This window comes from Varanus komodoensis, unplaced genomic scaffold, assembly GCF_004798865.1.
Source record: "Varanus komodoensis strain SLA01 unplaced genomic scaffold, ASM479886v1 scaffold113, whole genome shotgun sequence".
Lineage (NCBI taxonomy): Eukaryota > Metazoa > Chordata > Lepidosauria > Squamata > Varanidae > Varanus > Varanus komodoensis.
This window is the reverse complement of record NW_025335325.1, coordinates 299,877-326,028: the sequence shown is the minus strand read 5'-3', so window position 1 is coordinate 326,028 and position 26,152 is coordinate 299,877. Positions and strand designations below refer to the sequence as shown.

The 26,152-nt window shown below is 49.8% G+C and overlaps 1 protein-coding gene across 1 annotated transcript; it reads left to right on the top strand.

The window, feature by feature from the left end:
- LOC123018680 (excitatory amino acid transporter 5-like) lies at positions 1-26,076 on the top strand. Its single transcript, XM_044420990.1, has 11 exons — positions 1-319; positions 8,544-8,623; positions 13,376-13,588; positions 16,668-16,710; positions 18,357-18,579; positions 19,184-19,283; positions 21,626-21,859; positions 23,280-23,474; positions 23,618-23,752; positions 24,235-24,327; positions 25,750-26,076. The coding sequence occupies exons 1-11, from the start codon at positions 143-145 to the stop codon at positions 25,844-25,846; spliced, it is 1,590 nt and encodes a 529-aa protein (XP_044276925.1). The 5' UTR covers positions 1-142; the 3' UTR covers positions 25,847-26,076.
- The last annotated feature ends 76 nt before the right edge of the window (positions 26,077-26,152 follow it).

Below are 26,152 nucleotides of genomic sequence, written 5' to 3'. Positions count from 1 at the left end.
GGGTGGACTGTGATCCAGCGGTGAGCCATCATGCCGCTCGGCTTGGATGCACCCAAATGATGCCCCGTGAACTTTGGGATCTCGGCTCGGCCACCGTGCTCTCCACTTCCCCACTGATCTTGATAACAGCCTGAAAGACACCATGTGGGAGCAGCTGAAGAAGGCCTTGCTGAGCCCATCTTCCGTCAGCCTGGCAACTGCCTGGAAAGGGACCCAGGCGTTCTGGAGCAGGAATGGCCTCTTGACCCTCTCCGTGCTCTCCGTGGTGACAGGATGCATTGTGGGATTTTCGTTGAGGACGCTGGAGTTGTCCGAGCTGGTAAGTGGCTGGTGGGTTCGGTGTCCGATGCGGAAGGGCTGCTGCTGCGTTTGCAAGAGCAGCCTGGCACGACGTGGTGTGTCCTGCAGCAGCAGGAAGACACTCTGCACATGCCCAGAAGGTGCCCTTCATGAGGAAGGAGGCTTGCTGCCAGAGGAACATGATCTCAGCCATGGGGAAAATTCACTGGCTTTCCTTGTACGCACCAAGGTGTGATTCCAGGCCAGAATGAGAGGGTATAAAGCCCAAAGGCACAAGGGCAGACTGGATGGGAAGGGTAGCCTCCCAGTTCATTTACTGGGGGGAGAGGCACTGGAACAGCTTTTCCCTCCTAGGCGCTCTCCTGATGCTTTGGGCTACAAATCCCAGCATTCCTGTTGACTGACCACGCTGGCTGAGGCTGATCAGGGTTGGGGTTCAAAACATCTGTGGAGAACTGGCAGCTTTTGCTATTTCCTCCTGGGTCAACAGCTGCTCTTTAGTGATTGGGAATGGCTTGCAATTGGTCAGGGTACTCTTTTTTCAAGGCGGTCTGCAGGTAGAGAGAGAGAGAGAGAGAGAGAGACCAAGACATGCACACATGCAAATTGGTTCCCGTACATTGATGCCCACCTGTATTTCTCTCGCACTGAGCCAAGGCGGCTTGCAAGGCTTTCCTCCTCTCCTTTTATTGTCACAACAAGCCTGTGAGAAAAGATTGGCTGTGCATCTGTACGCACCTGCACCCCAGATCACCCCATGAGTGTCATGGCTGAGTGGGGGCCAGAACCCAGAGCTCCTGGGTCTTAGTCCAGCAATCTTAACCGCACTCCCACCACACTAACTCTTACCATTTTATATAACCATTTCAGAGGAATAGCCATGTAATCCGTTGCAGGGGAAATGACAAAGAGTCCTGCAGCTCCTGAAGAAACTGAGTTGGCATAAGCTCTTGTAAATTATAGTCTCTCAGCTGGGGATCGTGATGTATTCTTGAGAATTCCAGGGGTGTGTCCAGGACTTGTGGTTGAGAGCTGGGGGGCAGAGGGGGGGGGCATACAGGTCAGAAAGAAATAAAAATGAGAAGGGCTGACAGGAATCAGATCCAGACGGTGCAATAACCCACACTCAGGGGTCCAATGTAGGTTGTCACGGAACCCTGGGTTTTTATTATGGCTACGTTCAGACAACACGGCAACCCACATTTCAACAATAGGTTGAGTGTATGTTCTCATATTCTCTGAACCCAGCCAGTGCTGATCATGAAGGCAGCTGTACTGGCCATTACAATGTTCCAAGATCTAAAAGGTGTAACACCTTTTGAGTTGGCCTCGTAAAGAGAATGCACTATTTGGATTTCGGAAAGTTTAACACCGGCGATTCACAAAACAGTTGGTTCCCACATAGTGGTGAATGAGAGGCACATCTCTCTCTGCAGGGCTGGCTTTTTATTATTATTATTATTATTTTATTATTATAACATTTCTATGCCGCCCCTTGCCGAAACCTCGGGGCGGCTTACAACATGATAAAATACATTGAAATACAACGTATAACATTGAAATACTTTTGACCCTTCTGGCAACCTAAACCAAAGCAGAGCAGAAAACCCCAGTGGGATGGGTAGGAATTGTGAAAGCATGCTTGGGATGGGCATCACGTTATTCCTTCCCGTGTTCAACCCTCCACGTTCAACCTTTGCCAGGCAGACTAGGTATGGGTCTTCTCCTCCTTTTGCCCCGCACCTTTCCCAGTTGTATTGCTATCCTCAGAGCATCCATCAGACCTTCAGGCATCGCTTATGGCTGTTCATTGCAGAGGTCAGACTACCTGGAGAATCGCTCTCCCTTTTGCTTGCGCACTGCCCGTGTCCAGCCCGTCAGGTGGCCTGCAGTGATGCCCACTGCGCTTGTGTCACAGCCTCGTGCTTTCTTTAGAGGCTCCGTTTCGATCGTGGGCCTTTGCGTCACGGCCAGGAGTGCAGAGCTAAGCGGGTTACTTCGTGGCAGCAAAGCAGTGGCCTCTCAGGAGGGATGCCCTCCCGGGCTCGCATTGGCCGTGTGTGCACAATTACCCCTCCAGGGAGCCTGCATTTTCTCCCTGCACTGCATTGCACGTGACACTTAGAAAAGCGTCAGGGCACAGGCTTCCTGGCCAGCGCTGAAAGACCTGCTTCCTCAGCCAAGAGAGCCAGCGTGCTGCAGAGCTGGGAGTGCTGGGCCAGGACTTGGGAGATCTAGCGGCCGCTCAACCACAAAGCCGACCGGGCAACTTCTAGCCATTCCCGGACTCACAGCCCAACCTACCGTCAAGGTTCTCGTGAAGATAAGATTGAGAGAAGGGGAATTGTGTAAGCTACCCTGAGTTCATTGGAGGAAAAAAAGTGGGATATAGATAGAATGCATAAAATACAAAATCGATAGTAGTTGGGGATGGGGGATTTATCTGGGGCTCTGCACACACTCAGAGAAACTCCAGTGCTTTCAGGATGTCCTTCAGTGCAGGAAGCGGGCCTTAAGTGAATTCCTGCAACTTTTGCTGGCACCTTCCTGCGTCTGCAGACAAATTCTATGTCATTCGAGGACTGATTTGTCCTTGTCATTCAAGGACTATTTAATTAAAATGGGGCTGTCAAGAGAGCTTACACAGCTGCTTTTACTTTCAAGTTAGGATGCCAAGTGTTTTTTGGTTAGACGTGTGGTTTTCCATTTGACACTGTGAGGACAATAAGATGTGTTTTTAAACACAGGTCTCAGGACCACTTCCTTACAGAGCAAAAGTCAGGCAGGCAATGAATGCGCTGCTTCCCAAAGCTGGGAAGCTGGATTTAAACAAATACAAAAATATTTTTTTTAAATTGAATTTTAATTTAATTAACATTTTCTGTGCCATCCTGTGCAAAGAGCCTCAGGATGGCTTACAAAGATAAAATAACAATATAAAATACCAGTAACAATCAACACTAATACAAAACTACAATTCATAACTAAAAAGAAGAAGAAAAAATATGACTATAAAATTGATGTTACTTTTAAAAATTTTACTATTAAAAATATTGGTATTAAATAAAATGGTGGTTAAATAAACAGGTCTTTACCTGGCGCTGGAAAGAGTAGAGAGTTGGCTCCTGGCGGACCTCTCTGGTGAGTGTATTCTATAATCTGGGTGCCATCACAGAGAAGGCCCTCCTGCAGGTGGATACCCTCCGTACATCCTTCAAAGAGGGTTCCCGGAGCAAGGCCTCTGCTGCCGATCTTAAGGGGCATGAGGGCATATAGGGGAGGAGATGTTCCTTCAGATATCCTGGTCCCAAGCTGTTTAGGGCTTTCTAGGTTAATACCAGCAACTTGAATTGGGCCTGGACCAATTGGGAACCAGTGAAGCTGGTAGAGGACCAGCGCTATATGAGAATAAAAGCCAGCCCCTCTCAGCAACCTGGTAGCTCTATTTTGTACCAAATGAAGTATCTGGAGCATTTTCAAGGGCAGCCCCACATAGAGCATGTTACAGTAATCCAACCAGGAAGTTACCAGGGTATGTGTCATCGTTGCTAGGCAGTGCTTGTCCAGGTAAGGATGCAGCTGTTGGATCAGCTGAAGGAAGGCACTCCTCGCTGCTGCTATCACCTGGAAAGGGACAGCTTTGGGCCAAAGAGCACTCTTAAGTTGTGGATGCTGTCCTTTAGAGGGAGCGCAACCTCATCCAGGACAGGACCAAAATCACTTACCTGATAAGCCAAACCACCCACCAAAAGGACCTCTGTGTCAGATAAGAGAGCGTCTCAGTTTATTGGCCCTCATCTAGCCCGTTACCTCTGCCAGACACCTGTTCAGGACAGCCACTGCCTCACCTGGGTTAGATGTGAACGAGAGGTAGAGCTGGGGATCATCAGTGCACTGGTGACTCCGCAGCCCAAACCTCCTGATGACCTCTCCCAGCGGTTTCATGTAGACGTTAAACAGCAAAGGGGACACAATGGACCCCTGCGGTACTCCATGGCAAAGCAAGTAGGAGTGAAACCACTGCCATGTAGAGCTACCATTTTCCCAACCTGGCCAGCCTATCCAGAAAGATATCATGGCCGATGGTATTGAAGGCCACTGAGGTCCAGGAGAACCAATATGGATGCACTGCACTCCCCCTGTCCCTTCAAAAAAACTGGAGATATGAAGGGAACGTTTCATGCAAAGATGGGCATGGTAAAGGACAAAAATGGCAGAGACCTAACAGAGGCAGAAGAGATTAAGAAGAGGTGGGAAGATTACACAGAGGAACTAGACAAGAAAGAGCTTAACGTCCCTGATAACCACGATGGGGTGGTCACTGACCTCGAGCCGGACATCCTGGAATGCGAAGTCAAATGGGCCTTAGGAAGTCTGAGCAACAACAAAGCCAGTGGAGGCGACAGTATTCCAGCTGAGCTATTCAAAATCCTAAAAGTCGATGCAGTAAAAGTGCTACACTCAATATGCCAGCAAATTTGGAAAACTCAACAGGATTGGAAAAGGTCAGTTTACATTCCGATCCCAAAGAAGGGCAATGCCAAAGAAAGTTCAAACTACCGCACCATTGCACTCATTTCACGTGCTAGCAAAGTTATGCTCCAAATCCTACAAGCTACACTCCAGCAGTATGCGGACCGAGAACTACCAGAAGTACAGGCAGGGTTTCGAAGCGGCAGAGGAACTAGAGATCACATTGCCAACATATGCTGGATCATGGAGAAAGCTAAGGAGTTTCAGAAAAACACCTGCTTCTGCTTCATTGACTATGCTAAAGCCTTTGATTGTGTGGATCACAGCCAATTGTGGCAAGTTCTTAAAGAGATGGGAGTCCCAGACCATCTTATTGGTCTCTTGAGAAACCTGTATGCGGGTCAAGAAGCAACAGTGAGAACTGGACACGGAACTACTGATTGGTTCCTAATTGAGAAAGTAGTTTGACAAGGCTGTATATTGTCACCCTGCCTATTTAACTTTGCTTATTATTATTATTATTATTATTATTATTATTATTATTATTATTATTATAGCATTTCTATGCCGCCCCTTGCCGAAACCTCGGGGCGGCTTACAACATGATAAAATACATTGAAATACAATAGTACATAATAAATTACCATTAAATATAAAAATACAAATGAGCACATCATGGGAAAGGCGGGGCTGGATGAATCACCAGTTGGAATTAAGATTGCTGAGAGAAATACCCACAACCTCAGATATGCAGATGATACCACTCTCATGGCAGAAATTGAAGAGGAACTAAAGAGGCTCTTGATGTGGGTGAAAGAGGAGAGCACAAATGTTGGCTTGTAACTCAATATTAAGAAATCTAAGATCATGGCATCCGATCCTATCACTGCTCCAACACCTTGTTCAAGAATGGGATGTTGGTCACCGGTCTATAATTGGCAGCCACCTCTGGGTCCAGGGACACCTTCTTTAGGACCGGCCGGACTACTGCCTCCTTTAAAGGGGCAGGGACCTGGCCCTCCTTCAGTGAGATGTTGATAACCTCCTGGACCCAGGGACCAACCCTGTGGCTGGCTTTTGTAAGTAGCCAGGAAAGGCAAGGGTCAGGTAAACAGGTGGTTGGGTGTACCAGCCCAAGCCTTGTCCACTTTCTCAGGTTGCAATAACTGATACTCATCCAATAATACTGGACCAGACGGCGCACTGGAATCAGATCAGTTGTGGAGTCCAGCTCATGGCGAATCTGAGCGATTTTCTCCTTAAAGTTCTGGGCAAAGTCATCACAACGGGCCGCTGAGAGTGTCACCACGTCTTTATTTTGGCCAGCATGTGCAATGCCGCACACCACTTGAAAAAGCTCTGCTGGACTGCACTGTGGGGAAGCAATGGACGTGGAGAGCTGCCTTTTTGCCGCCCTCACCGCCACAGCATAGGCTCGATAATGAGCGCTTAAGTGTGTTCCGTCAGATTCTTCTCGTGATTTTCTCCACCTGCGCTCTAATCAGCTCCCAGCCCGCTTCATTGTTCACAACTCAGGCGTATACGATGGTGCCGAGCAGGCTCTGCTAGATGGGAGAGGAGGCTTAGGAGCGATCGACCAGGGTATCAACAGGAGTGCCAGCTTTATCTACCCGAAAATACCCCAGAGCCCTCGGGATCCATAAGATTCCTGGGACCCAAAAGACTCCAGGGACGGACCATCTTAATGTGGTCCACACCCTTCCGGAGGGAGAGATCAGCCTCAAGCTCAAACTTCATGAGAAAGTGATCTGACCATGGCAAAGGTGGCGCCTGATCTATGGAATGCGCTCCCCAGAGAGGTCCGCCTGGCGCCATCGTTATTTGTTTTTCGGCGCCAGGCCAAGACCTTTTTATTTAAGCGTCATTTTAATTGTTAATATTATTGGATTTTATCTGGCCAGGGCGACTTATTTTATATTGTTATTTTTTGTATTTTAACTTAATGTTTGCATTTTACAAACCTTTTAACTTAATGTTTGTATTTTAACTTAATGTTGTGAGCCGCCCCGAGGCTTCGGCGAATGGGGCAGCATAGAAATGTTTTAATAAATAAATAAATAAATAAATAATAAAGGCGTTAAAAATGTTTTAGATAGATAGATAGGAAGGATGGAAAGAAGGAAGTCAAGTTCCTCACTTCCAGATCTTTTCCTACCCTGTTGAGAAAACCAGGTCCAGAGTGTGTTTCCTACTAATTCCAACTATGGGATTAGTGATGGTGATAGAATAAAGTAAGTTCTGGCTTTTGCGTTTTAAGCTTGAAAATGCACTCCCTCCATGAACATAAGCTGCATCCTATGTATACCAGTTGCTGGGGAACATGGGCAAGAGGGTGCTGTTACATTTGTGTCTTGCTTGTGGGTGCCCAGAGGCCGCTGGTTGGAATGGAGAGAACCGAATGCTGGACTGGATTCATCAGGTGTGTTGAGCCTGAGGTCCACAGCTGAATTTGTCTCCCTGGAGGTCTCAATTGGGCCATCTGTATTTTTTTGTGGATGGCTCCCTGGCTCCAGCAGTCCTCTCCACCCCATCCTAAAAGGCTCAAGTGCTTCTCTGACTTAAGGGTTTCGGGGCTTCTATTATGGGTGTCAAGGTAAAATACGCCAGTATTTTTGGCCCATGGGGTCATCTCAAAAACTGAATTTGGCTCTTGATCTTCAAGAGGTTAGGCACCCCTGACCCGACAGACTCTTGGTCTGACTTAACTTGGTCCTCTTGTGTTCAGGGGCTTATCCTTGTTGCAGATCCACCCAGTTGTCCACTGAGAAGGCTTTGGTAGGAGCGCCTCATGGTGTGGCTAGCAACGGGACGGGTGGGTTGTGTAACCTCTTCATCACTTGCTTGTGTGCTGCCGATTGCACCAACGCACCCTCCATGTTCCCTTCCATATGAAAGGATGCGCTTGGGGAAGAGAGGCATCGGTTCCACAGATCTCTTTGCTGGAATTAGGGAAAAGGTTGAGGGATGGCCTTGGCAATTTCAGGGGTGTCCGTCATGTGAAGTTGACAGGGATTGGAGGAACCCTAGTAACTTTCACCAGATCTCTTCTCACCGCATAGAAACAGACCCTTTCTTTCTCTGCCTCAACAAAAAACATTCCTCCTATTTCTACCAGTGAAACTGAAAAGAAACTTTCTTCCACAAATTGCGTCATGGGCATGAGGAGGCATTATGGTGATAAGTTAGGTAATGTTGTAGTGCCAGTTAAGAGACCAAAGGAACACGTCTAAAAAAAAAAGATATATTCATGTGTGAAAAGGGTGTGCAGCACTCCATGGCCAGAACGGGGGGCGAGATTGTTTGGGATGGAGAAAATGCATCTGAAAATGCATGCAACGCAGCAGTAATCATCAGAATGCTGACAGGTGGCACGGGAAGGTTGGAACACGAGTGCCATTCCTGTCTTTCTCACATACGGAGCTGCCAATGGAAGCGAGCTAGCAGCTGGGAAGGCAGAGGCCAGGCAGGCTGTTCAGTGGCATGCGTGAAAGTGGCACAGCTGTCTTTGCACTGGGGACATTCTGCTTTCCAAAGCATGTGACGCTACCTGGCTCAGGCCGGCCCAAAAGTGCTAGCAAGGCACCCGGCTCCATGAAGTCCGGACAAATCTGCAAAGAAAACTACCGCGCCTGTTTTTCCCAGTCCTCACAGACTCTTTGCTCCAGCAGTGCGTCTGTAATATGTAATAGCATGCTTTTCCTTCCATCTGCCCCTTTGTGGCCTGACCTGTTTGCTTTCTTTCTGTGTAGGAGAAGCAGTACTTCTCTTTCCCCGGAGAGCTTCTGATGAGGATGTTAAAGATGCTAATCTTGCCACTGATTACCTCCAGGTCAGTGACGGGGCTGTTGGGAATAGGACAGGGATGGGGAGCTGTGCGGCCTAGAACTAGCACAGGTGCAGCTGGTGAGCGAGAGTTGAATTCCCTGCAGACGACGTTCAGGCTGCCCTCCTGGCTCCTGCGGGACAGGTGTCATCGCACCACTTGATTTGTGAGAATTAAACAGGCTTTGCCTTTTCCTGATCTTGTTGCACTGGGTATTACAAGAAAGGGCATGCCTGCCCCACGGGGAAGAAAAGTTTTTACTCTCTCGCGCCTTGGTGTTTCTTTTTTTCTTTTGGAACAGAATAATTACACTTGTACAAAGAGAAGTTGTAGAGAGCCCTCTCGGGAGCGGCTGGCTACATGTGGCCTGGATGCTTTTTTGTAAGGATATGCGAAGAAGCCTGAGGCTTGCCTGGTCCTGCGTTCTGTGGATAGTTCTGTTGTTAGGCCTGGATCGCTTCAGGCCACAAACATGTAAGAACGATGCAATACGATACCGAAACTCTTTAGACCAGCATCCTCTCTGACTCAGAAACGTTCGAATTGCCCTGGTGCCGGATCAAGCCAACGTCCATCTAGTCTGTTTTCACGGCGGCCAGCAAGCTGCCCGCAAGGGTGCAACGGCACCCTCCTGCCCATGTTCCCCAAGAAACCAGGGCACATAGGCTTACTGCCTCTAATACTAGCGGTAGCATAGATCTGTAAGGACCTGGAGACTTCCCTCGATGGCCCTCTCCGTGTCATTTAATCATGCTTCTGCCCTTCAAATGTGTTGGGCTGCAACAAGCATTGGCCATACTGTGTTGGCGGGGGTGGGGATAGGTGTTACAGTCCAACATGGATGGAGAGTGCCTGGTCAGCGAAGGGTGGCAGAAACTTAAGTTGCTGTCCGTATTTTATTTTGATTTATTTTTAGGCTGCCGACCTACTACCTGATGGTGGGCTCTCCCTCACTAGAGACATTCAGAAAAGCACTGGATGGTCATCTGAGTGGGATGGAGTGAATTTGTGTCCTGATGGACTTCTGACCCCCTCCACGGCTATTCTTCTATGATTCTGCCTTCCGGCGAGAGAGAACGCTGGCTCAGCTAGCTCAGAGTTATGCACAACTGGGCACGTCTCAGTCTCATACCGAAAGTCCTTTAATAAGGGATCTGTTCAGGCCTCCAGCCAAAAACCATATCCTTCTGCTGGGAAGCAGGAGAGACTGTGCGTGCTCCCACCAGGCTGCCCCCTGCTGCCACCTCCCCTGATTCGCAGGATCCCACAGGGAGGCGCAGGCAAGGAAGCCCTGCAATATTGGCCCCTCATGGCCCCTCTCACACCCCGCTGTGGCCAGATGGGTGCTTTTGCGTGGCCAAGACGCACAACTGCCCCCCTCTTGCCCAAGCAGCTGCCTCCGTCTGCTTGCTGCCTGTGCCACACAGTCGGGGAAAGAGGCCGTGTTTCTGGTGTCAGGACCTCTGCAGATGTTGACTGTGGTTGTTGCTGGCATTCCAGGGACTGGGGGACACGATCGCTTTGGAGGGGGAAGATGGGGCCTGGGAACTGAGGAGGGCAGGCAGAGACACGGCAGACTAGTCTTGGCAGAATTAGCGTCACTTGAGAGGAAGCTGGCAGTGTGATGCAAAAGAACATTTGCAGGAGGGTGGGGTGTCTGTTTGCAGTTGTGCGCACTATGGACAAGTGTGAGGAAGGAGCTGAACCTCCCCGCAGGTACACCTGCGCTTTTCCACCCCCAGGACAATTTCTTTCAGCTTATTCTACCGGTCTGGTGTCAGCCACACTGCTGTTTCAGTCTCGTCGTCCCCAGTTTGGTGGCATCATTGGCAAGGGGAGAAAGTTGAAGCGGGTTGTGGCAGCCCTGCCCTGCTTGCGGAACATTTTCCGTTCGCTGGGCTTGGAAATGCCTGCCTGGAGTCTGGACAGCTGTTGTTGCTGGTCTGAGTGGACAGCCCCGAGTTTGATGGGCTCAGGGGCCATAGCTCAGCGATTCTTCGCATACAACGGGGTGACTTTGACTTTACCTCTAGTTAAAGGAGAATGCCTGGGAGGTGCTGCGGCTGTAGATCCTTCTCCGCGTGAAACATTGGAGACCTGTAGCTCCTACCTGAAATGCTGGAGAGTTAGTGAGGGGGTTCAGGCAACCCACATGCAAGGGCTGCATAAGGGTCGAGTGTGGCTCGTTGTTGAGCCAGGGTTGTTCCGGAAACGAGGGTTATCAGGTTGTCTGAACCCGGTTGCATTAAGAAAGCATGGTTTGTTGACAACAAAAGTCCCCACGGTTTGCAACCCAGCAAGAAACCAGGGGTGCTCTTTGTAGTTTGTTCATGGTTAGCTACCACGGCCTGTTAGTGAAGCTAGATTCAGAACACATGGGAACTCATGTTTCAATAAAGGCCACAGTTCAGTGCCACACAGTTCAATAACAACTTATGGTTCAAAGATGACCTATACTTAGTCCTTCAGTGGGGGTTATGGTCTTGTCTGGAACTGGCCACTCCTGATCATCCTGGGTTAGAGGACCCAGGGGTCAAAGTTGATACAAGGCAGCCTCTGGTGTGTGCCGGCCACCAAAGACCGCCAGATTTGTTTTGTTCAGTGCAATATTACTTGGTTGTGCATCATGGAGAGACCCTAGTTCGGAAGGAGCTGCTTTTTCTCAGCTCCACACCTTTCTGCTGGCTTTAATCAGCCTGCCTGTCAATTTCCCCTTAACACAAACAATCACATGGCTCAGAATGTGCACGCAGAGCTTAGATCTTGCAAAAGGGCTGCAGATTACCTGACACAGATAATGCCCATGCGTCACTGATCCAGGCTCCCAAAGCTGCCTCTCTGCCTGGCTGCCCCACCACCTCAGCCGCCCTGGTGGTCTGTGCTGTGCTTGGCGATGGCAGAAGGAAGCTGGGTTTGGAAGTGACACCCTGCCAGAGGCTGCCGTCCGGGCAGGCCTTCCTTGCTTCCTTCCACTGTCCACTCCTTTCATTTTTAGACTTTATTATTATTATTATTATTATTATTATTATTATTATTATTATTATAACATTTCTATGCCGCCCCTTGCCGAAACCTCGGGGCGGCCTACAACACGATAAAATACATTGAAATACAATAGTACATAATAAATTACCATTAAATATAAAAATACAACAAATACATTGATTGACAAATATAAAATTAAAATGATCAGTATAAAATAAAAATATAGGAGGCGAAAGAGAAGGAAGAAGAAGTTGCCCTGGCCTGATCATACGTTTTAACCATTGAAATGATGTTTAAATAAAAAGGTCTTTACCCGGCGCCGAAAAACCAGTAACGACGGTGTCAGACTTCTTCCTCTCTCGCGAGGAAATCCTATTCGAAACGCGAGTGAAGGCTGAGTTCTTGAAATGGTAGATGCTCCCTGTCCCCTCGAAATGTGAGCCTTTCGAAAACCGTGCAGAAGCAAAGATGTTGGTTGCCTCTGGAGCAAACATGCAGCCGGTCCCTAGAGCTCATGAGGCAATTGCCAGGCAGCCTTTGGGAGAAGGGTACTCCAGAGAGACCCTGCCCGTAGCAGTTGGCCTGAGAGGGGGATTCTTTCGTCCGGGAGAGCCAGTGAAGGCTCCAGGTTTTTTCCAGGGGGAATGAACTTGCGCAAGGAACTCCCAGAGGCCTTTCTCCCCGTGACAGTCACCGCTGCCCTAGGGGTGCAGTGACTCGGTGGCGGCGTCCTTGCTTTGCACGCGGTCGGCTTCGGGTCCGATCCACCATGGCACCTCCAGGAGGGCCCCTTCTGCCGGGCAGGGGTCGGCAGTGCTGGGCCAGTCAGAACCGCAGCTGGGCTTCAGCCTGCAAAAGGCCTCCACGCGCCTCTGACAAGCGGAGGAGGCCATTCTGCAGCCTCTTGCCATCCTTTCCGGTGTGCTTGGGATGGCGAGGAGGAGGTGGAGCAGCGGGGCCAGGCGACTTTGAGGGTCACCCGGACAGTCCCGGGAAGAGGTGGGCCTGTTACCTCTGATGCCATCCTGGAGGCTGGCCCTGCAAGGGACCCCACCCCAGGCCCTTTTCTGCCTCAATTGCTTTATGTCCAGGAGTATGTAATAATTATGCTTATCAGTGATTGTGGTGGTGGTGATGATGATGATGATGATGATGAGAGGCCTTCTAATTCCACTTCCACAGAGAAACACAATGTCTGGAAATTTAAGAGTGTCCCGGGCACTCATAAAATGGCCGCCAGGGCGAACTGCTTGTTCATACGGTTGCCATGGGGAGCACAGCCAGTCACAAAACACTCAGTCCCCCGAGAGGCAAAATGGTGAGACTCTGAGAAGAGTAAGAGACTTGGCCAAGAACCCAAGTCCAAGGAAGCACTGGGGGTGGCGCTCAAGCACAGTCCCCTTCTGTGGAATTCACAGAAAGAGGGCAGGACTTCGCTCTGCAGCAGGCCAGCCTCCTGGCGTTTTTGTTGATTTGCTTCCTTGCTTGCTTTCAAAGGTTAAAAACGTAGCAATACAGTAACATCTGGAGATGCAAAGATCTGTCAATGCCCACAAGCACTTTGCGGGAGACACCAAAATGTTGTGCAGGCAAAAGGGGGGCTGAAGGGCTGTACCGGGTTTTGGGGAAATAGTCCACCCGCATGCACAGTTTCCCTCTGCCAATGACCCAGATTCCTTTGCTGCAAAGCCAGTGGCATGGAAACGGCAGATGCTGATGCATCTGGCTACCAGAGTGCCACTGCCTTGTCCGCTCTCTGCCTCTTCTCTTCAGCCTCATGTCTGGACTGGCCACCATGGACTCAAAAGCCTGTGGGAAAATGGGGATCATCACCATTACGTATTACCTCTGGACAACCTTCTTGGCTGTCACGACTGGGATCATCCTCGTGATCAGCATCCACCCCGGAGCTGCTGCACAGAAGGAGGAGTACACGGTCGGCAAGGTGGTGCTCAGCTCCGCCGACGCTTTGCTGGACCTCATCAGGTACCTGTTGCATGCCCCAGCAGCCTTGGGGCACATTGTAAGCATTTAAGTAAAGAAAAGGATTTTGCAGGATCACATACACGGGGGTTGTGTGAGAGCCCACAGTCACGGGTTGTCATAGCATGTGGATTGTTGCTGGAACCTGGTTATCATGCTGTCTGAACCCAGCTGCACTAACAAACACAAGTCACTGATAATCTGTGGTTTCACAACCCACTGACGTACATAGGCTCTCTTCATGAGTTGTTCATGAGCGTGGCTTCTGGATCGAGAGAGACATTACTGCCACTCTACACGACTCTGGTGCGCCTGCAACTGGAGTCTTGTGCTCAGTTTTGGGCCCCTCATTACAGGAAGGATATAGCCAGGCTGGAGTCAGTGCAGCGTAGAGCCACACGGTGGGTGGCCGGTTTGCAGGGGATGCCGTATGAGGCGAGACTGAGGGAGCTGGGTCTCTTCAGCCTGGAGAAGAGGAGACTCAGGGGGGATCTGTTGGCGACATGCAGGTATGTGAGGGGATGTCACACGGAGGTGGGGAGAGGCCTGTTCTCCCCTGCAGAGGAAGGCAGGACGCGCTCCAACGGAGCAAAGCTCCGGGAACCAGGGTTCCATTTAGATGCCAGGAAGCACTTCCTGACAGTCGGGACCCCGAGGGTATGGAATGCGTTTCCCCGGAGGTGGTGGAGGCCCCATCGGTGCGGGTGTCCAAGGATAGGTTGGACGTGCACATGGTGGGCATGTCGTGAGCGGAGCCAGCTGGAGCCGGGGGTCAGACTAGATGGCGAGGGAGGCCCCTTCTGACTCGCTCTGTTTCTATGTTTGTTGTTAACTAGCCATAGTTGGTTAGCACAGCTGGGTTCAGCCAGCAAGGTAACACTGATTCCAGCCCCAGCCCAAACACAATCCTTGAGTGTGGTTATCATGTTGTCTAAACCTAGTCCCTGCCATCAGAGTCACATAAGCAAATTCAGACAAGGAGCATAATAACGGAAAGAAGCTGATGGGTATAATTCTATATGAGCCTGCATTTTGCCCCTTCATCACTTGGAAATGGCTCTTCCCCGGAGAATATAGTCAGGTACGTTCTTCAACATGTCCCTTTGTAAAGGGTGGGACATCCCTCTACCTTCTGCCTAAGAGGTTCCAGAGTTCCCGTGCCCATCCGGGAAGGGAGAAGGCCTGCGTTAGCCAGGGACGATAAGAAATCTGTGCTGCCCGGGGGTTTGGCCGCAGCTCCCATGACCACTTGCCATGGAGTATGCTGACGAGCTTGCAAGGATGAAACACTTGGAGGTGTTGCCTGCCTCTCACATACACACATGCACAGGGGAAGTGCAAAGTGTTGACAAAAGGTGTGCAGGGATTCAGATGAAGCATTGGTATGCAGGGTTTTGTTTTCCCCTTTTTCTGTTCCTGCTAAGGTGCTTGAATTGAACCTCTGTGTTCTGGGATAGTCGACCTTTGAGTATTGCCTTCTGAGCTGAATTGCAGTCGATTGCTGCAGGAGGTGATGATGCATCTCTGAGAGCTTTGCAGAATACATCCAGGATGCCACCACAAAAGCTGAGGATTTTAGAAAGAGTAATTCCTCTGCTTGCTTTGTCAGGAGCTGGGAAAGAAGGATGGGGAATACAGGCAACAAGAGGGGATGGTTCGGGTCTCAGGGAATCGCTCTTTAACAACTGTAATCCTTCCCAAAGCCTTGCAGCTTTAACAATTTAGGAGCACCTGTCTTTGTGTTTTCTGCACTGACTCCATTCCATGGTTTGCAAGACATTTGTTCCAGTCCACATGTGTAAATCCTAAGGACCCCATTCTCCAATGTGAATTCACCTGTCCTTTGAGATTGTTTGGTGATGGCCTGTTCCGGTTGCCCAGGGGGTCTGTGGCTAGACTAGGGGGTGGCTACCAAAGGTCACACGTTTTCAAGACTCACCTCAGCTGTGATTCTCTTTCCAGCAAAACATTTGTCTGTGCCACCTTCGCAGCCTGTTTTGTGCAGTGTGCATTTGGAATGCATGCTGAGAGGAGCCATTGGCAAGATCTTTTGCCAGCACCTTCTGAAGAAGACATATTTATCCATTTAGAGTGAAATCCTATTCATGCTTAGGCAGAAAAAGTCCCACAAAGCTGTAGAGGAATGCTGGGGAAAGCTGATAACTTGTGGACTTGTTTTCTGACTAAATATCCATAGGACCATGCCCTTTTTATATTTATATCTCACTATTTATACCTCACTTAAACAAACCAACCACATTTCGGTCATCATAATCTGATTTAAAGTATTTTAATTTAGTGTTACAATTCTCTGTTCTTGTTTTATCACTCACTGCTAGGAATCCTGCAGTGTGGAAAATGGAACATCATCATCATCATCATCATCATCATCATCATCATCATCATCATTATTATTATTATTACATTTCTATGCCGCCCCTTGCCGAAACCTCGGGGCGGCTTACAACACGATAAAATACAATGAAATACAATAGCACATAATAAATTACCATTAAATACAAAGTACAAAAGATACATTGGTTTACAAATATAAGATTAAAATTATCAGTATAACTTAAGTAAATAAAAATATAGGAGGAGAAAGAGAAGGAAGAAGAAGTTGCCCTGGCCAGATCATATGTTTTAACAATTGAAATGATGTTTAAATAAAAAGGTCTTTACCTGGCGCCGAAAAACCAGTAACGACGGTGCCAGGCGGACCTCTTTGGGGAGTGAATTCCATAGGTTGGGCGCCACCGCAGAGAAAGCCCTCCTCCGGGTACTTACTCTCCTAATTTCTTTCGTGGAGGGTTCCCGGAGAAGGGACTCTCCCGCAGATCTCAAAGGGTGGTCGGGCATATACGGACGTAAGCGCTTGTTCAGGTAGCCAGGACCCAAGCCGTTTAGGGCTTTATAGGTCATAATCAACACCTTGAATTGGGCCCGGGCTTCAATGGGAAGCCAGTGAAGCTGACGGAGGACATACCTCCCTCTTGCAAGCCAGAGCTATTAAATGTCCTCAATGACTTTCCCATGGGCTCTGTGCAGCCTCCAGAGTTCAATGTCATTTTGTCTCTTGCAGGAATATGTTCCCATCCAATCTCATTGAGGCATCATTCCAGCAGGTAAGCAGCTGGCATGGCACAGAACCCTGACCTGCTCCCAGGCCAACTTTCTCCCTCCTCGGCTCCCGAGTTTCAGCCTGGGAGTGAGCAAGTTTAGATACTCCGAGGCCCCTGGGCAAGTTGCATCTGTGTTCCTGCCTTCATATTGCACAGTCTGAGCAAGCACTCTGTGGGGTCCAGACTCTTGTGCACTATACTGGGGAGCGTTGGCTGATGCCAACGTCGCAGCGGTAGGGAGCCTCAGATGCGGGCATCTCATCCAGCCCTCCAGGGCTTCCAGGATGGCCTTTCTCTGGCCACTGGACATTTGGCATTTCTACAGCCTTTGCATGTCCTCCTTCATCCCTTCCTAAAGAATTACATGCAGTAAAAACTTCAGCTAAAATTTGGCTGCTCTTGAATCCCCCCCCCCCCCCCCCCACGTACCTTGGGAAATGCCTGCGATCGGGATGCAGGCTCCCAGGGAGGTCTCTGAGGCCGGATTCAGGAAGAAGACAGTTTCCACTACTGATGCAGGAGCATTATATGAATTGGACCCTGGGCCCTTGTAAGCCAGTATTGTCAGCACAGACTGGCAGCAGTGGCTGCCAGATCAGGGCCTTTCCCAGCCATGCCGGCAGGGCCTCTTCCACTGGGCTGTGGGTTTTTCCTTGTAGAGAGATGTTTTCCATCCCTGTGAATTTTGTACAAATTCATGAACGTGGTTTTTGGCTGAGTCTGGGTCTCATTTTTTCTTGGTTTTTAGGTTATTGGTGATCAATCTATTATTTAGTTATTTTACATATTTAAATTGTTTATCTTAGTCATTATTTTTATCATTATTGACTTAATGATATTATTGTTTTTATTCGAATGTGATTTTATTGTATTGCGTGCGTGTAAGCTGCCCAGAGAGCCCATGGCTAATCAGGTGGCATAGAAATTCATTAAATAAATGAATAAATAAATCACATATAAAGGAAGACAGGGAAGGCAGAAGCCGCTTTTTTGCATGCCTGCAGTAAGCGGGGGGGGGGGGGGGCGGGGGGGATGGAACTGAGGCTCCCTGAAGGCAGTTGGTCCCTTCCAGCCACAGTTCATGCAACCGAGTGCCCTCTGGTGGCATTTGCTTTCTTGCTACTGAATGCAGAATTGGCCTTGCCAGACTGAAAATGCAGTAGAGCCGCTCAGGCTAAGCTGGGCTGAGAGAGAATCTGATAGGGGGCCATCCTTTCTTACAGGTGGTCGTGGATTTTGAATCTGACTGTATTTTGTTCAACAGCTTGGATAGGCTTGGCCTAGAAATGCAGCTTTTAGAAATATTCCAGTGAGTCAACAGGGCAATCCTCTGCAAGCTTGGGGGAAAAAAAGGCCTGTGGCTCCCAGCAGTGCTGGTCACGGCATGCTGGGGGCTGTAGCCCTTTTTTCTGTTGAAACTTGCACAGGATTGCACCTTATACTACAACCTCTCCCTGTGTGACTGGACAGATCTTGAGTGTTAAGACACCACACTGTGAACGTTTCACAAGACCTATAGCTCCCAGCACATCCCAGCCAGTTGGCCTTTATCTGTCTAAACTTGCATAGGAGTGATGCAAAGAACAATGAAATAACCTTTGGAACAGTGAGAAATTTGCCTCCAGATTTAAACTCTGCTTTGCTTCTAGTACCGGACAGTTCTCGTCCCTGTGGTGAAGTCCTCGGGGGTCCCAAAGATGCCAAGGAAACCTCTGAGTTTCATTTACTTTGTGCCAGACACCAGAAACCCAGGGATTCAGCAGCCAGTGCTCCTTGAGATCACACCGTCCCCAGAAATGACCTACCGGACCCTCCCCGGCAGCAACAATGAAATGAATGTCCTGGGAATAGTGATCTTCTCAGCCACAATCGGTACACAATGAACCCCTGATTGGGAGTGTCCCCCACACAGGCAGATTTCATGAAGATGTCTTGAGCTGCGCCGTTTTCCTCTCTACAGAAGGAGGTCGTGTGACGCCATGTTTTTAGTTAGTTAGTTAGTTCTATATTAATCTGTCCTTTTCAAACATTTACAAAAGAAGAAATACTTTATTCCCCCAAAATGGATCGTTATGTGCAAACACCAGGTGTCTCGAACCTGTGATAGATTGCAACTTCATGCCCCTTCCCTCCTGCCTCTTGATCCCTTTTCCTTTTCTATCATAACTTTTGATAGATAAGCCTGGGAAAAAGAATTATTTTATCATTAATTTTTGTAAACCACTCTGGGAATCTTCATTTCTTTTTTTTTTTTTTTTTTTGGCGGAAGAGCTGTATGAGAGCAGTATAAATAAATGAGCAACCCTAATACTGGTATGTGCAGCTTTTCAGAAAGGCTGTGCTCGTGCACCGTAAAACACCGTTTTTCCAGTCATCCTGAAATGGCATTATAGACTTTCTGTGTCTTAACAGCTTCCGTTTATTGTTCTCCATCTCCTGTTGGGATCCATTGAAGGGCAACCATTTCTGCTTGCAGGCCTTCTCTTGGGGAAGATGGGCGAGCGCGGGGCACCCTTGGTGAACGTGTGCCAGTGCCTGAACGAGGCGGTGATGAAGATCGTGGCCGTGGCCGTTTGGTAAGTCCGGTGCTGGCTGGGCGACCCCCTGCTGCAAGAAGACTTGCTAAATAAATAAGAAAGACACCTTGCAGAGAAGCACCCTCAGGTAGCATCAAGGCAGAACACAGAGGCACTTTTCGTGGCCATGGAAGCCTTGTGTCTGCATGGTGTCTGCAGCATTTAGTTTTCCCAGTAGACCTGGGATTGCTGGAGGCATCATGTTGTAAGCCGCCCCGAGGCTTCGGCGAATTATTATTATTATTATAACATTTCTATGCCGCCCCTTGCCGAAACCTCGGGGCGGCTTACAACATGATAAAATACATTGAAATACAATAGTACATCATAAATTACCATTAAATATAAAAATACAAAAAATACATTGATTTACAAATACAAAATTAAAATTATCAGTATAAAATAAAAATATAGGAGGAGAAAGAGAAGGAAGAAGAAATTGCCCAGGCCAGATCATATGTTTTAACAATTGAAATGATGTTTAAATAAAAAGGTCTTTACCTGGCGCCGAAAAACCAGTAACGACGGTGCCAGGCGGACCTCTTTGGGGAGTGAATTCCATAGGTTGGGCGCCACCGCAGAGAAAGCCCTCCTCTGGGTACTTACTCTCCTAATTTCTTTCATGGAGGGTTCCCGGAGAAGGGACTCTCCCGCAGATCTCAAAGGGCGGTCGGGCATATACGGACGTAAGCGCTCGTTCAGGTAGCCAGGACCCAAGCCGTTTAGGGCTTTGTAGGTCATAATCAACACCTTGAATTGGGCCCGGGCTTCAATGGGAAGCCAGTGAAGCTGACGGAGGACTGGAGTCATGTGAGCATAACGCCCCGTCCCCGTCAGCAACCTGGCAGCTCTATTTTGCACCAATTGAAGTGTTCGGACTGTCGGCATAAAAATGTTTTAATAAATAAATAAAGTAAAATCAGCCGGAGAACACACGAGGCACAGTGGCCAGCCAGAGGGTGGTTTGCAGAACCAGTTTGCTTTCTTCTGCCCCATCCTTTTCCAGATAACATAAGGAAACGTAGCTCTTCCCTACACCCCAGCCCCTCCAGAAGAGCCACCTGCTACCAGTAGATGGTGCCCAGAGGATGCCCTCTTTGGTCGCTGTTGTGAGAAGCTATCTGGCGAGACGGATGGGCAGCAGATTCCAAATGGATGAAGGCAAGGGCTTCAGATTCCCAGCTCTGAGCCTGGAGGCAGCACTCTGGCCCTGGAGCTGAGAATCGAAGCCTTAGTCCCTGGGCATCAGCTGTGCTTTGGAGCTCAGAAAGCAACCACAGAGAGGTGGAGAATGGGGCCAGGATGTGCCTTATTCTGAAGCCTCTCTGGCCTTCCCACCGCTTCTCCAAAGCACCCTTGTTAGTCGTGCAAAAGGCCCTGTAGCCAAATCCGCAGTTTGGGCGGGTGGGGAGGGGCATGCTGCCCCTGATGCTCCACCTGCTCTGCAGAGGGTGACCACAGGCCTCCAAGTCTGGGCTTGGAGGCATCTCTGTAAGGCTGCGCCCTTCATGGGACTTTGGAGCGTACAGAGGCTGTCCGGGCCTGTGCCAGTTTGACTGGCCCCCCCCACCCCAGTGCCCTACGTAACATCAACTACCCTGTGGGAAGAAGGAAAACGGGGGGCGGGGGGCAGGGGCTGGTTGGTGGGACATCAAGCTGGCCCACCCAGGGCTGTTAGAGGTGGCCCTGGTTCAGCACAGCCACTTGTGGGGCTGCACATTCTTTCTTGAGCATGGGGTCGTGTGGTGGCTATGGTTTGGAATGACTGGCAGCTACCTGGAAGACCTGAGCGGAACAGTGGGATAGAAGCCTCCTGAGTGAATGACTGGCTGAAATGTCCTGCATGAGGAAGTTGTTACGGCAGTGGCCACGAGGGCTTTGAAAGGGGGTTGTGCTTTGGTGGGGAAGGGCCAGTCCAGCTCCCGTCCAGAATCATGATTGATAGGAAGTGGTGCCCCCACATGCAATGCTGGCCTGCCAGTTGCCAGGGACTAATGGAAGGGAAAGGCCAGAGAGGAGGCCATGCTGAATCGCTGGGGCCTCTGGCGGCCCCCACTTTGTGCAGGCTTTCGGTGGGATTCTAAGCATTGCCAGTCCCCTTGCCTTGCTTCACAACTGCTCTGCTCACTTTGCAGTGACTTTAACAGTTACGTCTCAAACTTATGTGCAAATAGAGAACCGGGAACTGGGATGTTGCAGGCTTCCCCTCATCAGCCCAGCACCTCTTCCTTTTTCACCTCTGTGTGGATGCCCATTTGCCCCCTCTTCCTCTCCCGCCACCAGACTCTCTGATTCTGGGGAGAGGAGCCCTGTAGTGCTCACCTGGATCTTGTGATTGTCAGGTACTTTCCTTTTGGTATTGTCTTCTTGATTGCTGGGAAGATTTTGGAGATGGAAGACCCCTCCGTGATCGGGAAGAAACTGGGCCTCTATGCGATGACGGTGGTGACTGGCTTGGCCATCCATAGCCTGTGCTTTCTGCCTCTGTTGTTTGTGCTCATTACCAAGAAGAACCCTTTCTCTTTCATGCGGGGCATCCTCCAAGCCCTGCTGATTGCGCTGGCAACCTCGTCCAGGTAGGCGATACGGGCAATGCTCATGCATCGCCCGGCTCAGGGCACCGCCGGTATTGCACGTGACCCCTCGGCACAGGCCCTTGCCACCACAAACCGCTCATGACCCGTTGTGACCCCAAGCTGTCGGAGTGCCTACTCCGACAATCGGCGCGAGAGAGTTCAGAGAGAGAAATAAAACACTGCAGACGAGAGAGAAAGTTTCAAAGCATGCTCGGTTGAGTACTCCGGAGAACAAAGAAGTTCTTCTTTAGGAATTCTTCCTAGAATGTCCTCTTAAAGATGTCCTCCTTCCTCACCACCGGCAGCCCCTTTTTATTATTTCACAGATTGTTACATTTGTACTTGCCTACACCAATCGCCATCGAGTTAATCAGCCAACTCCCTAATCATTGTGCGCAAGCGCAGGATTCAAAATGCTTACTGATTGCTTATGCGCAGGAAACAGGAAGCGTACTTATTGCTATATATGGTCACAAGCCTTATATGGTTCCACAGGTGAAGTACAATGCTATTGGCTGGGTAAGTTGCAATACTATCGGATGGTAAATTACAATACTATTGGCTGAGCGTAGCGTGCCTAGCTGCAGCATGAATGCGGCGAGGCAGGGATGAATTCCCCCACCAAGCCCTTGAGCTTTCCAGGGTGCGGCGGTGGACAAGAGCCAGGCTATTCTGGGAACCAAACAGTTGTGCAGGGCTGCAGCCCTACCATGGTTCTCTGGCTCAAGGGGACTCTTCCTCTCTCCGGCCTTGTGGAAGCCTCAGGAGAGGGCCTTCAGCAGCCCAGGAAGTTCCTTAGGAAGCACCGAGCTGACCAGGCTAGGAGAGAATTCCAGCCCTCAAGGACTACTGGGCCTCTCTCTGGCCTTCTTTTGTCTTGCTGGAATCCAGGTTCCTGCCTTGAGCATCCTGCTCGGATCCAGAGGGGACCCCGGAGTGGACAGTGAGCTGGTGGGAAACCAGAATTTCCCCAGGAACTAAATGCAGAGTCTTAAAAACTAGCTCCTGTCGATCACGCTCCTTGAGCAGACGCACAGCCTCGGTGAAGTGTGTCCTAAGTGACGTTCGGCACCTGCACCACTATGATTTATTTTTTATTTTTTATTTATTTTTCAATTTATAGCCTGCCTTTTTCCTTCAAGGGGCTCAAGGCAGCTGACATCCTTCTCCTCCTCCATCTTATCCCCCAACAACAACCCTGTGAGGTGGGTTGGGCTGAGAGTCCGTGACTGGCCCAAAGTCACCCAGTTGGCTCCTTGGCTGAGCAGGGACTAGAACCTAGGTCGTCTGAGTCCCAGTCCCATGCTCTTAACCACTACGCCACACTGCCTCTCCTTAGGAAAGAGGCATCCCCCCCACGCCCGCAGCTGCACATCGGAACATCCTCCCCGATGAACAAGTGTGGCTTTTCCCCCCGCAGCTCCGCCACTCTGCCCATCACCCTGAAGTGTCTTCTAGAAAACAACGGGATCGACCGGCGGATCGCGCGGTTCGTCCTTCCGGTTGGCGCAACCATCAACATGGATGGAACTGCCCTCTATGAGGCAGTGGCCGCCATATTTATTGCACAGGTCAATGAATATGACTTGGATTTGGGGCAGATCATAACCGTCAGGTAAATCCCCTCTCCTTTCCCCTCCCCAGTCTAAAAAGCATCAGCCCAAAGGGGAAGCTTCTGGCATTCTTCCATTGGACAGCCATGGCAGGTGGAAGTCCCTTCGCCACGGCAACAGCATTCTGGTCTCTCTCCTCCCACAGCATCACAGCCACAGCAGCCAGCATTGGGGCAGCCGGGATTCCCCAGTCAGGTCTTGTCACGATGGTGATCGTGCTAACCTCCGTCGGCCTTCCCACGGAAGACATCACTCTGATCGTTGCCGTTGACTGGGCCCTGTGAGTTGTCCCCTCGCTCCTCTCTTCCTGTGTGGGTGTTCTGGCACGGGGGTCGCAGGGCCTGGACAGGAATCAAAGCGTGCTAACCAGAAACCTAGGTGTTGGGGAGGTGGGCACCGCTACACGTGGCCCTTAGTGAAAACGTTGTAGATGCGATCTCCTGGGGCCCCTTGCTAATGGGAAGCTTCATGGGAGAAAGACTTTAAATTCACAGCCAGGCGAGCACTTAGTGGGTGGTCTGTGTGCCCATTTTCGTGGTCCGGTGTCACTTAAGCAAAAACAGGAAGAGCCTGGCTTCCAGAAATATGGCAGAAGAGCCCCCATGCAGCAGATGAGAGAGCAGCCCGTGCAAGTTGCACTCTTCTCTGTCAGGGAGCAGCACGGACAGGTGCAGAGCAGCACATTCGCATGCCTCACCTGCCACCTGAATCTTTCTGCATTCATGCGGCCTTCCACTGGATCTCTGTGCTTCCTTAATCTAGGGACCGACTGCGCACTATGACCAATGTCCTGGGTGACGCGCTGGCAGCAGGGATCATTGCGCACGTCTGCCGGGAAGATTTTGCTCCAAAACCGCCTGAGGTATGTGTGGACGGCAGCTCAGCAGGGCTTAAAACTGCAACAGCGGCAGGCCGGTTGAGGCAGGGAGAAGTTTCAGCACAGCTGTATGTCCATTCCTTTTTCTCTCCCTGTCCCAAGCAGGACCCTGAGAGCAGCGGAAACAAGCCGACTGTGGTTGAAGCATCCCGCTTCCACTCCAAGGACCGTGTGATGGAAGTTACCGGAGACGTTTCATCCCAGCCAACAAACTGTAACATCTGCCAGGTGTAACAATTGCAGCGTTTTTCCCTCCTGGGAAAGTGTTCAGGGTTGGTGCTGCTGCTGCTGCTCGACTCTGCCAAGAGTCCCACCACACAGCCGCCTTGCCACCCACAAACACAATGGCGAGCTCTGCTCTGTCGAGACGGCGGGCTGGAATGTCGCAAGCGCTGCAGAATGCAGACCTCATCTTGTGGGGAGGAAAGGACTGCCGACAACTCATGACTCTGCCTTGACAGAGGGATGGCGTCTTGGCTGTTAAACGAACTTCTGGATCCCCATCTTGCTAGTGTCCCAGCATCTCATGAAATAGGTTAGAACAAGGTCCCTGGGATAAGGCCAAATGCTACTAGCAAAGAAAGTCTAGAGGTCATGCAGACCTTTTCAGAACTGTGACTGTGGCATTGGAGAACCTGCAAGAGGCAGTTTTGTCAAGGAGTCTTTGCCCATTTCTGTCTTCATTGTTGCTTTCTTCCCCTGGAACTTTTTTTAAAAAATAATAACTCTTTTTATAGCAAGTTTTTTTTGTATCCTCAGATTTCTTTCTGAATATCAAGCAGCTCTGTGCGCGCTTTTGAAATCTAAATGTGTCTGAGGTCACCTCAGTCTCCCGTTGAGCCAAATGCCAGATTTGTGCTGTGTCTCCAAAAAACGAGTCTGCCATGCCTAGTACTCTGGCGCCACCTTCTGCCCACTGCACAAATTCAGCAACACACAATAACACCAGGGCCCTGGTGGTGTGCTCAGAAAGCTTCGGCTATCGGGAGGTACGGGAATGTAATAGATGAACCGATAGACAAAGTGGAAATACTGAGACAGGGTGAGAGGTAAGGAGAGATTTAAGGAGATTTAAGGGCTGAGATGCTGAACAGGCGAGAGGCAGCAGTAATAGACCGGGCCCCTGGTTCACGCAGGAGGAAGAGTGAGCTCTGGGGCCTGAAGTGGGGCACCCCAGAGCAGTAACTAGAGGCAGGTTCAGGTGGTTTCAATAGTTCCTGCTTGGAAGACCTGGTGATACAATCCTGTGGAAAAAGCACATCCTTGATCATCCATAATCCATGGTAGCTGTTTCTCTTGACAAGTAACTGACCTGAGCAGGGGAGCCGGTCCGCATAACAGCAACTGAGCGGCTGTGTTTATAACTGGATGCATCCCAACAGATGTTCCCTGTTCCAAAGGGAGAGAAAAGCCCTTCTTACCAGCTCAGGCCGCTGCAGAAGAACGATCAGGCTTGGAGCAGGTTTTGCGTTTCAAGCAGCTGATTCAGGATGTTGAGAGAACCAAGAAACATCAGCTGCTGCAGAAACATCAACAAAACCCCTGTCTGCTACTTTGCAGAAGAGTAGCACGTGAGATGATCTCATGGAACCCTTCGTAAGAGGAGAAAATGATCGGATAACTGGCTTTATTCTTCACAATACCTTTGGACACAAAAATGGCATGGAGGCTGTGCGAAGGGAGAAGGAAACGGGAATCGATCTGGTCAGTGTATTTTTTAAAAAATAAATGTTAAAAATGCTTAAAATGGGATGGTTGCATTTCTGTATCTGTTTTCTTCCGGAAAGAAAGCAAGTGTCTCTT

Excerpts from the sequence above, each read along its gene's own strand:
- LOC123018680 (XM_044420990.1), top strand. The coding sequence starts at position 143 with ATGTGGGAGCAGCTGAAGAAGGCCTTGCTGAGCCCATCTTCCGTCAGC. Across the intron at positions 18,580-19,183 it reads GATCTTCTCAGCCACAATCG|GCCTTCTCTTGGGGAAGATG; the intron begins GTACACAATGAA and ends TTCTGCTTGCAG. Across the intron at positions 23,753-24,234 it reads GTTGCCGTTGACTGGGCCCT|GGACCGACTGCGCACTATGA; the intron begins GTGAGTTGTCCC and ends TCCTTAATCTAG.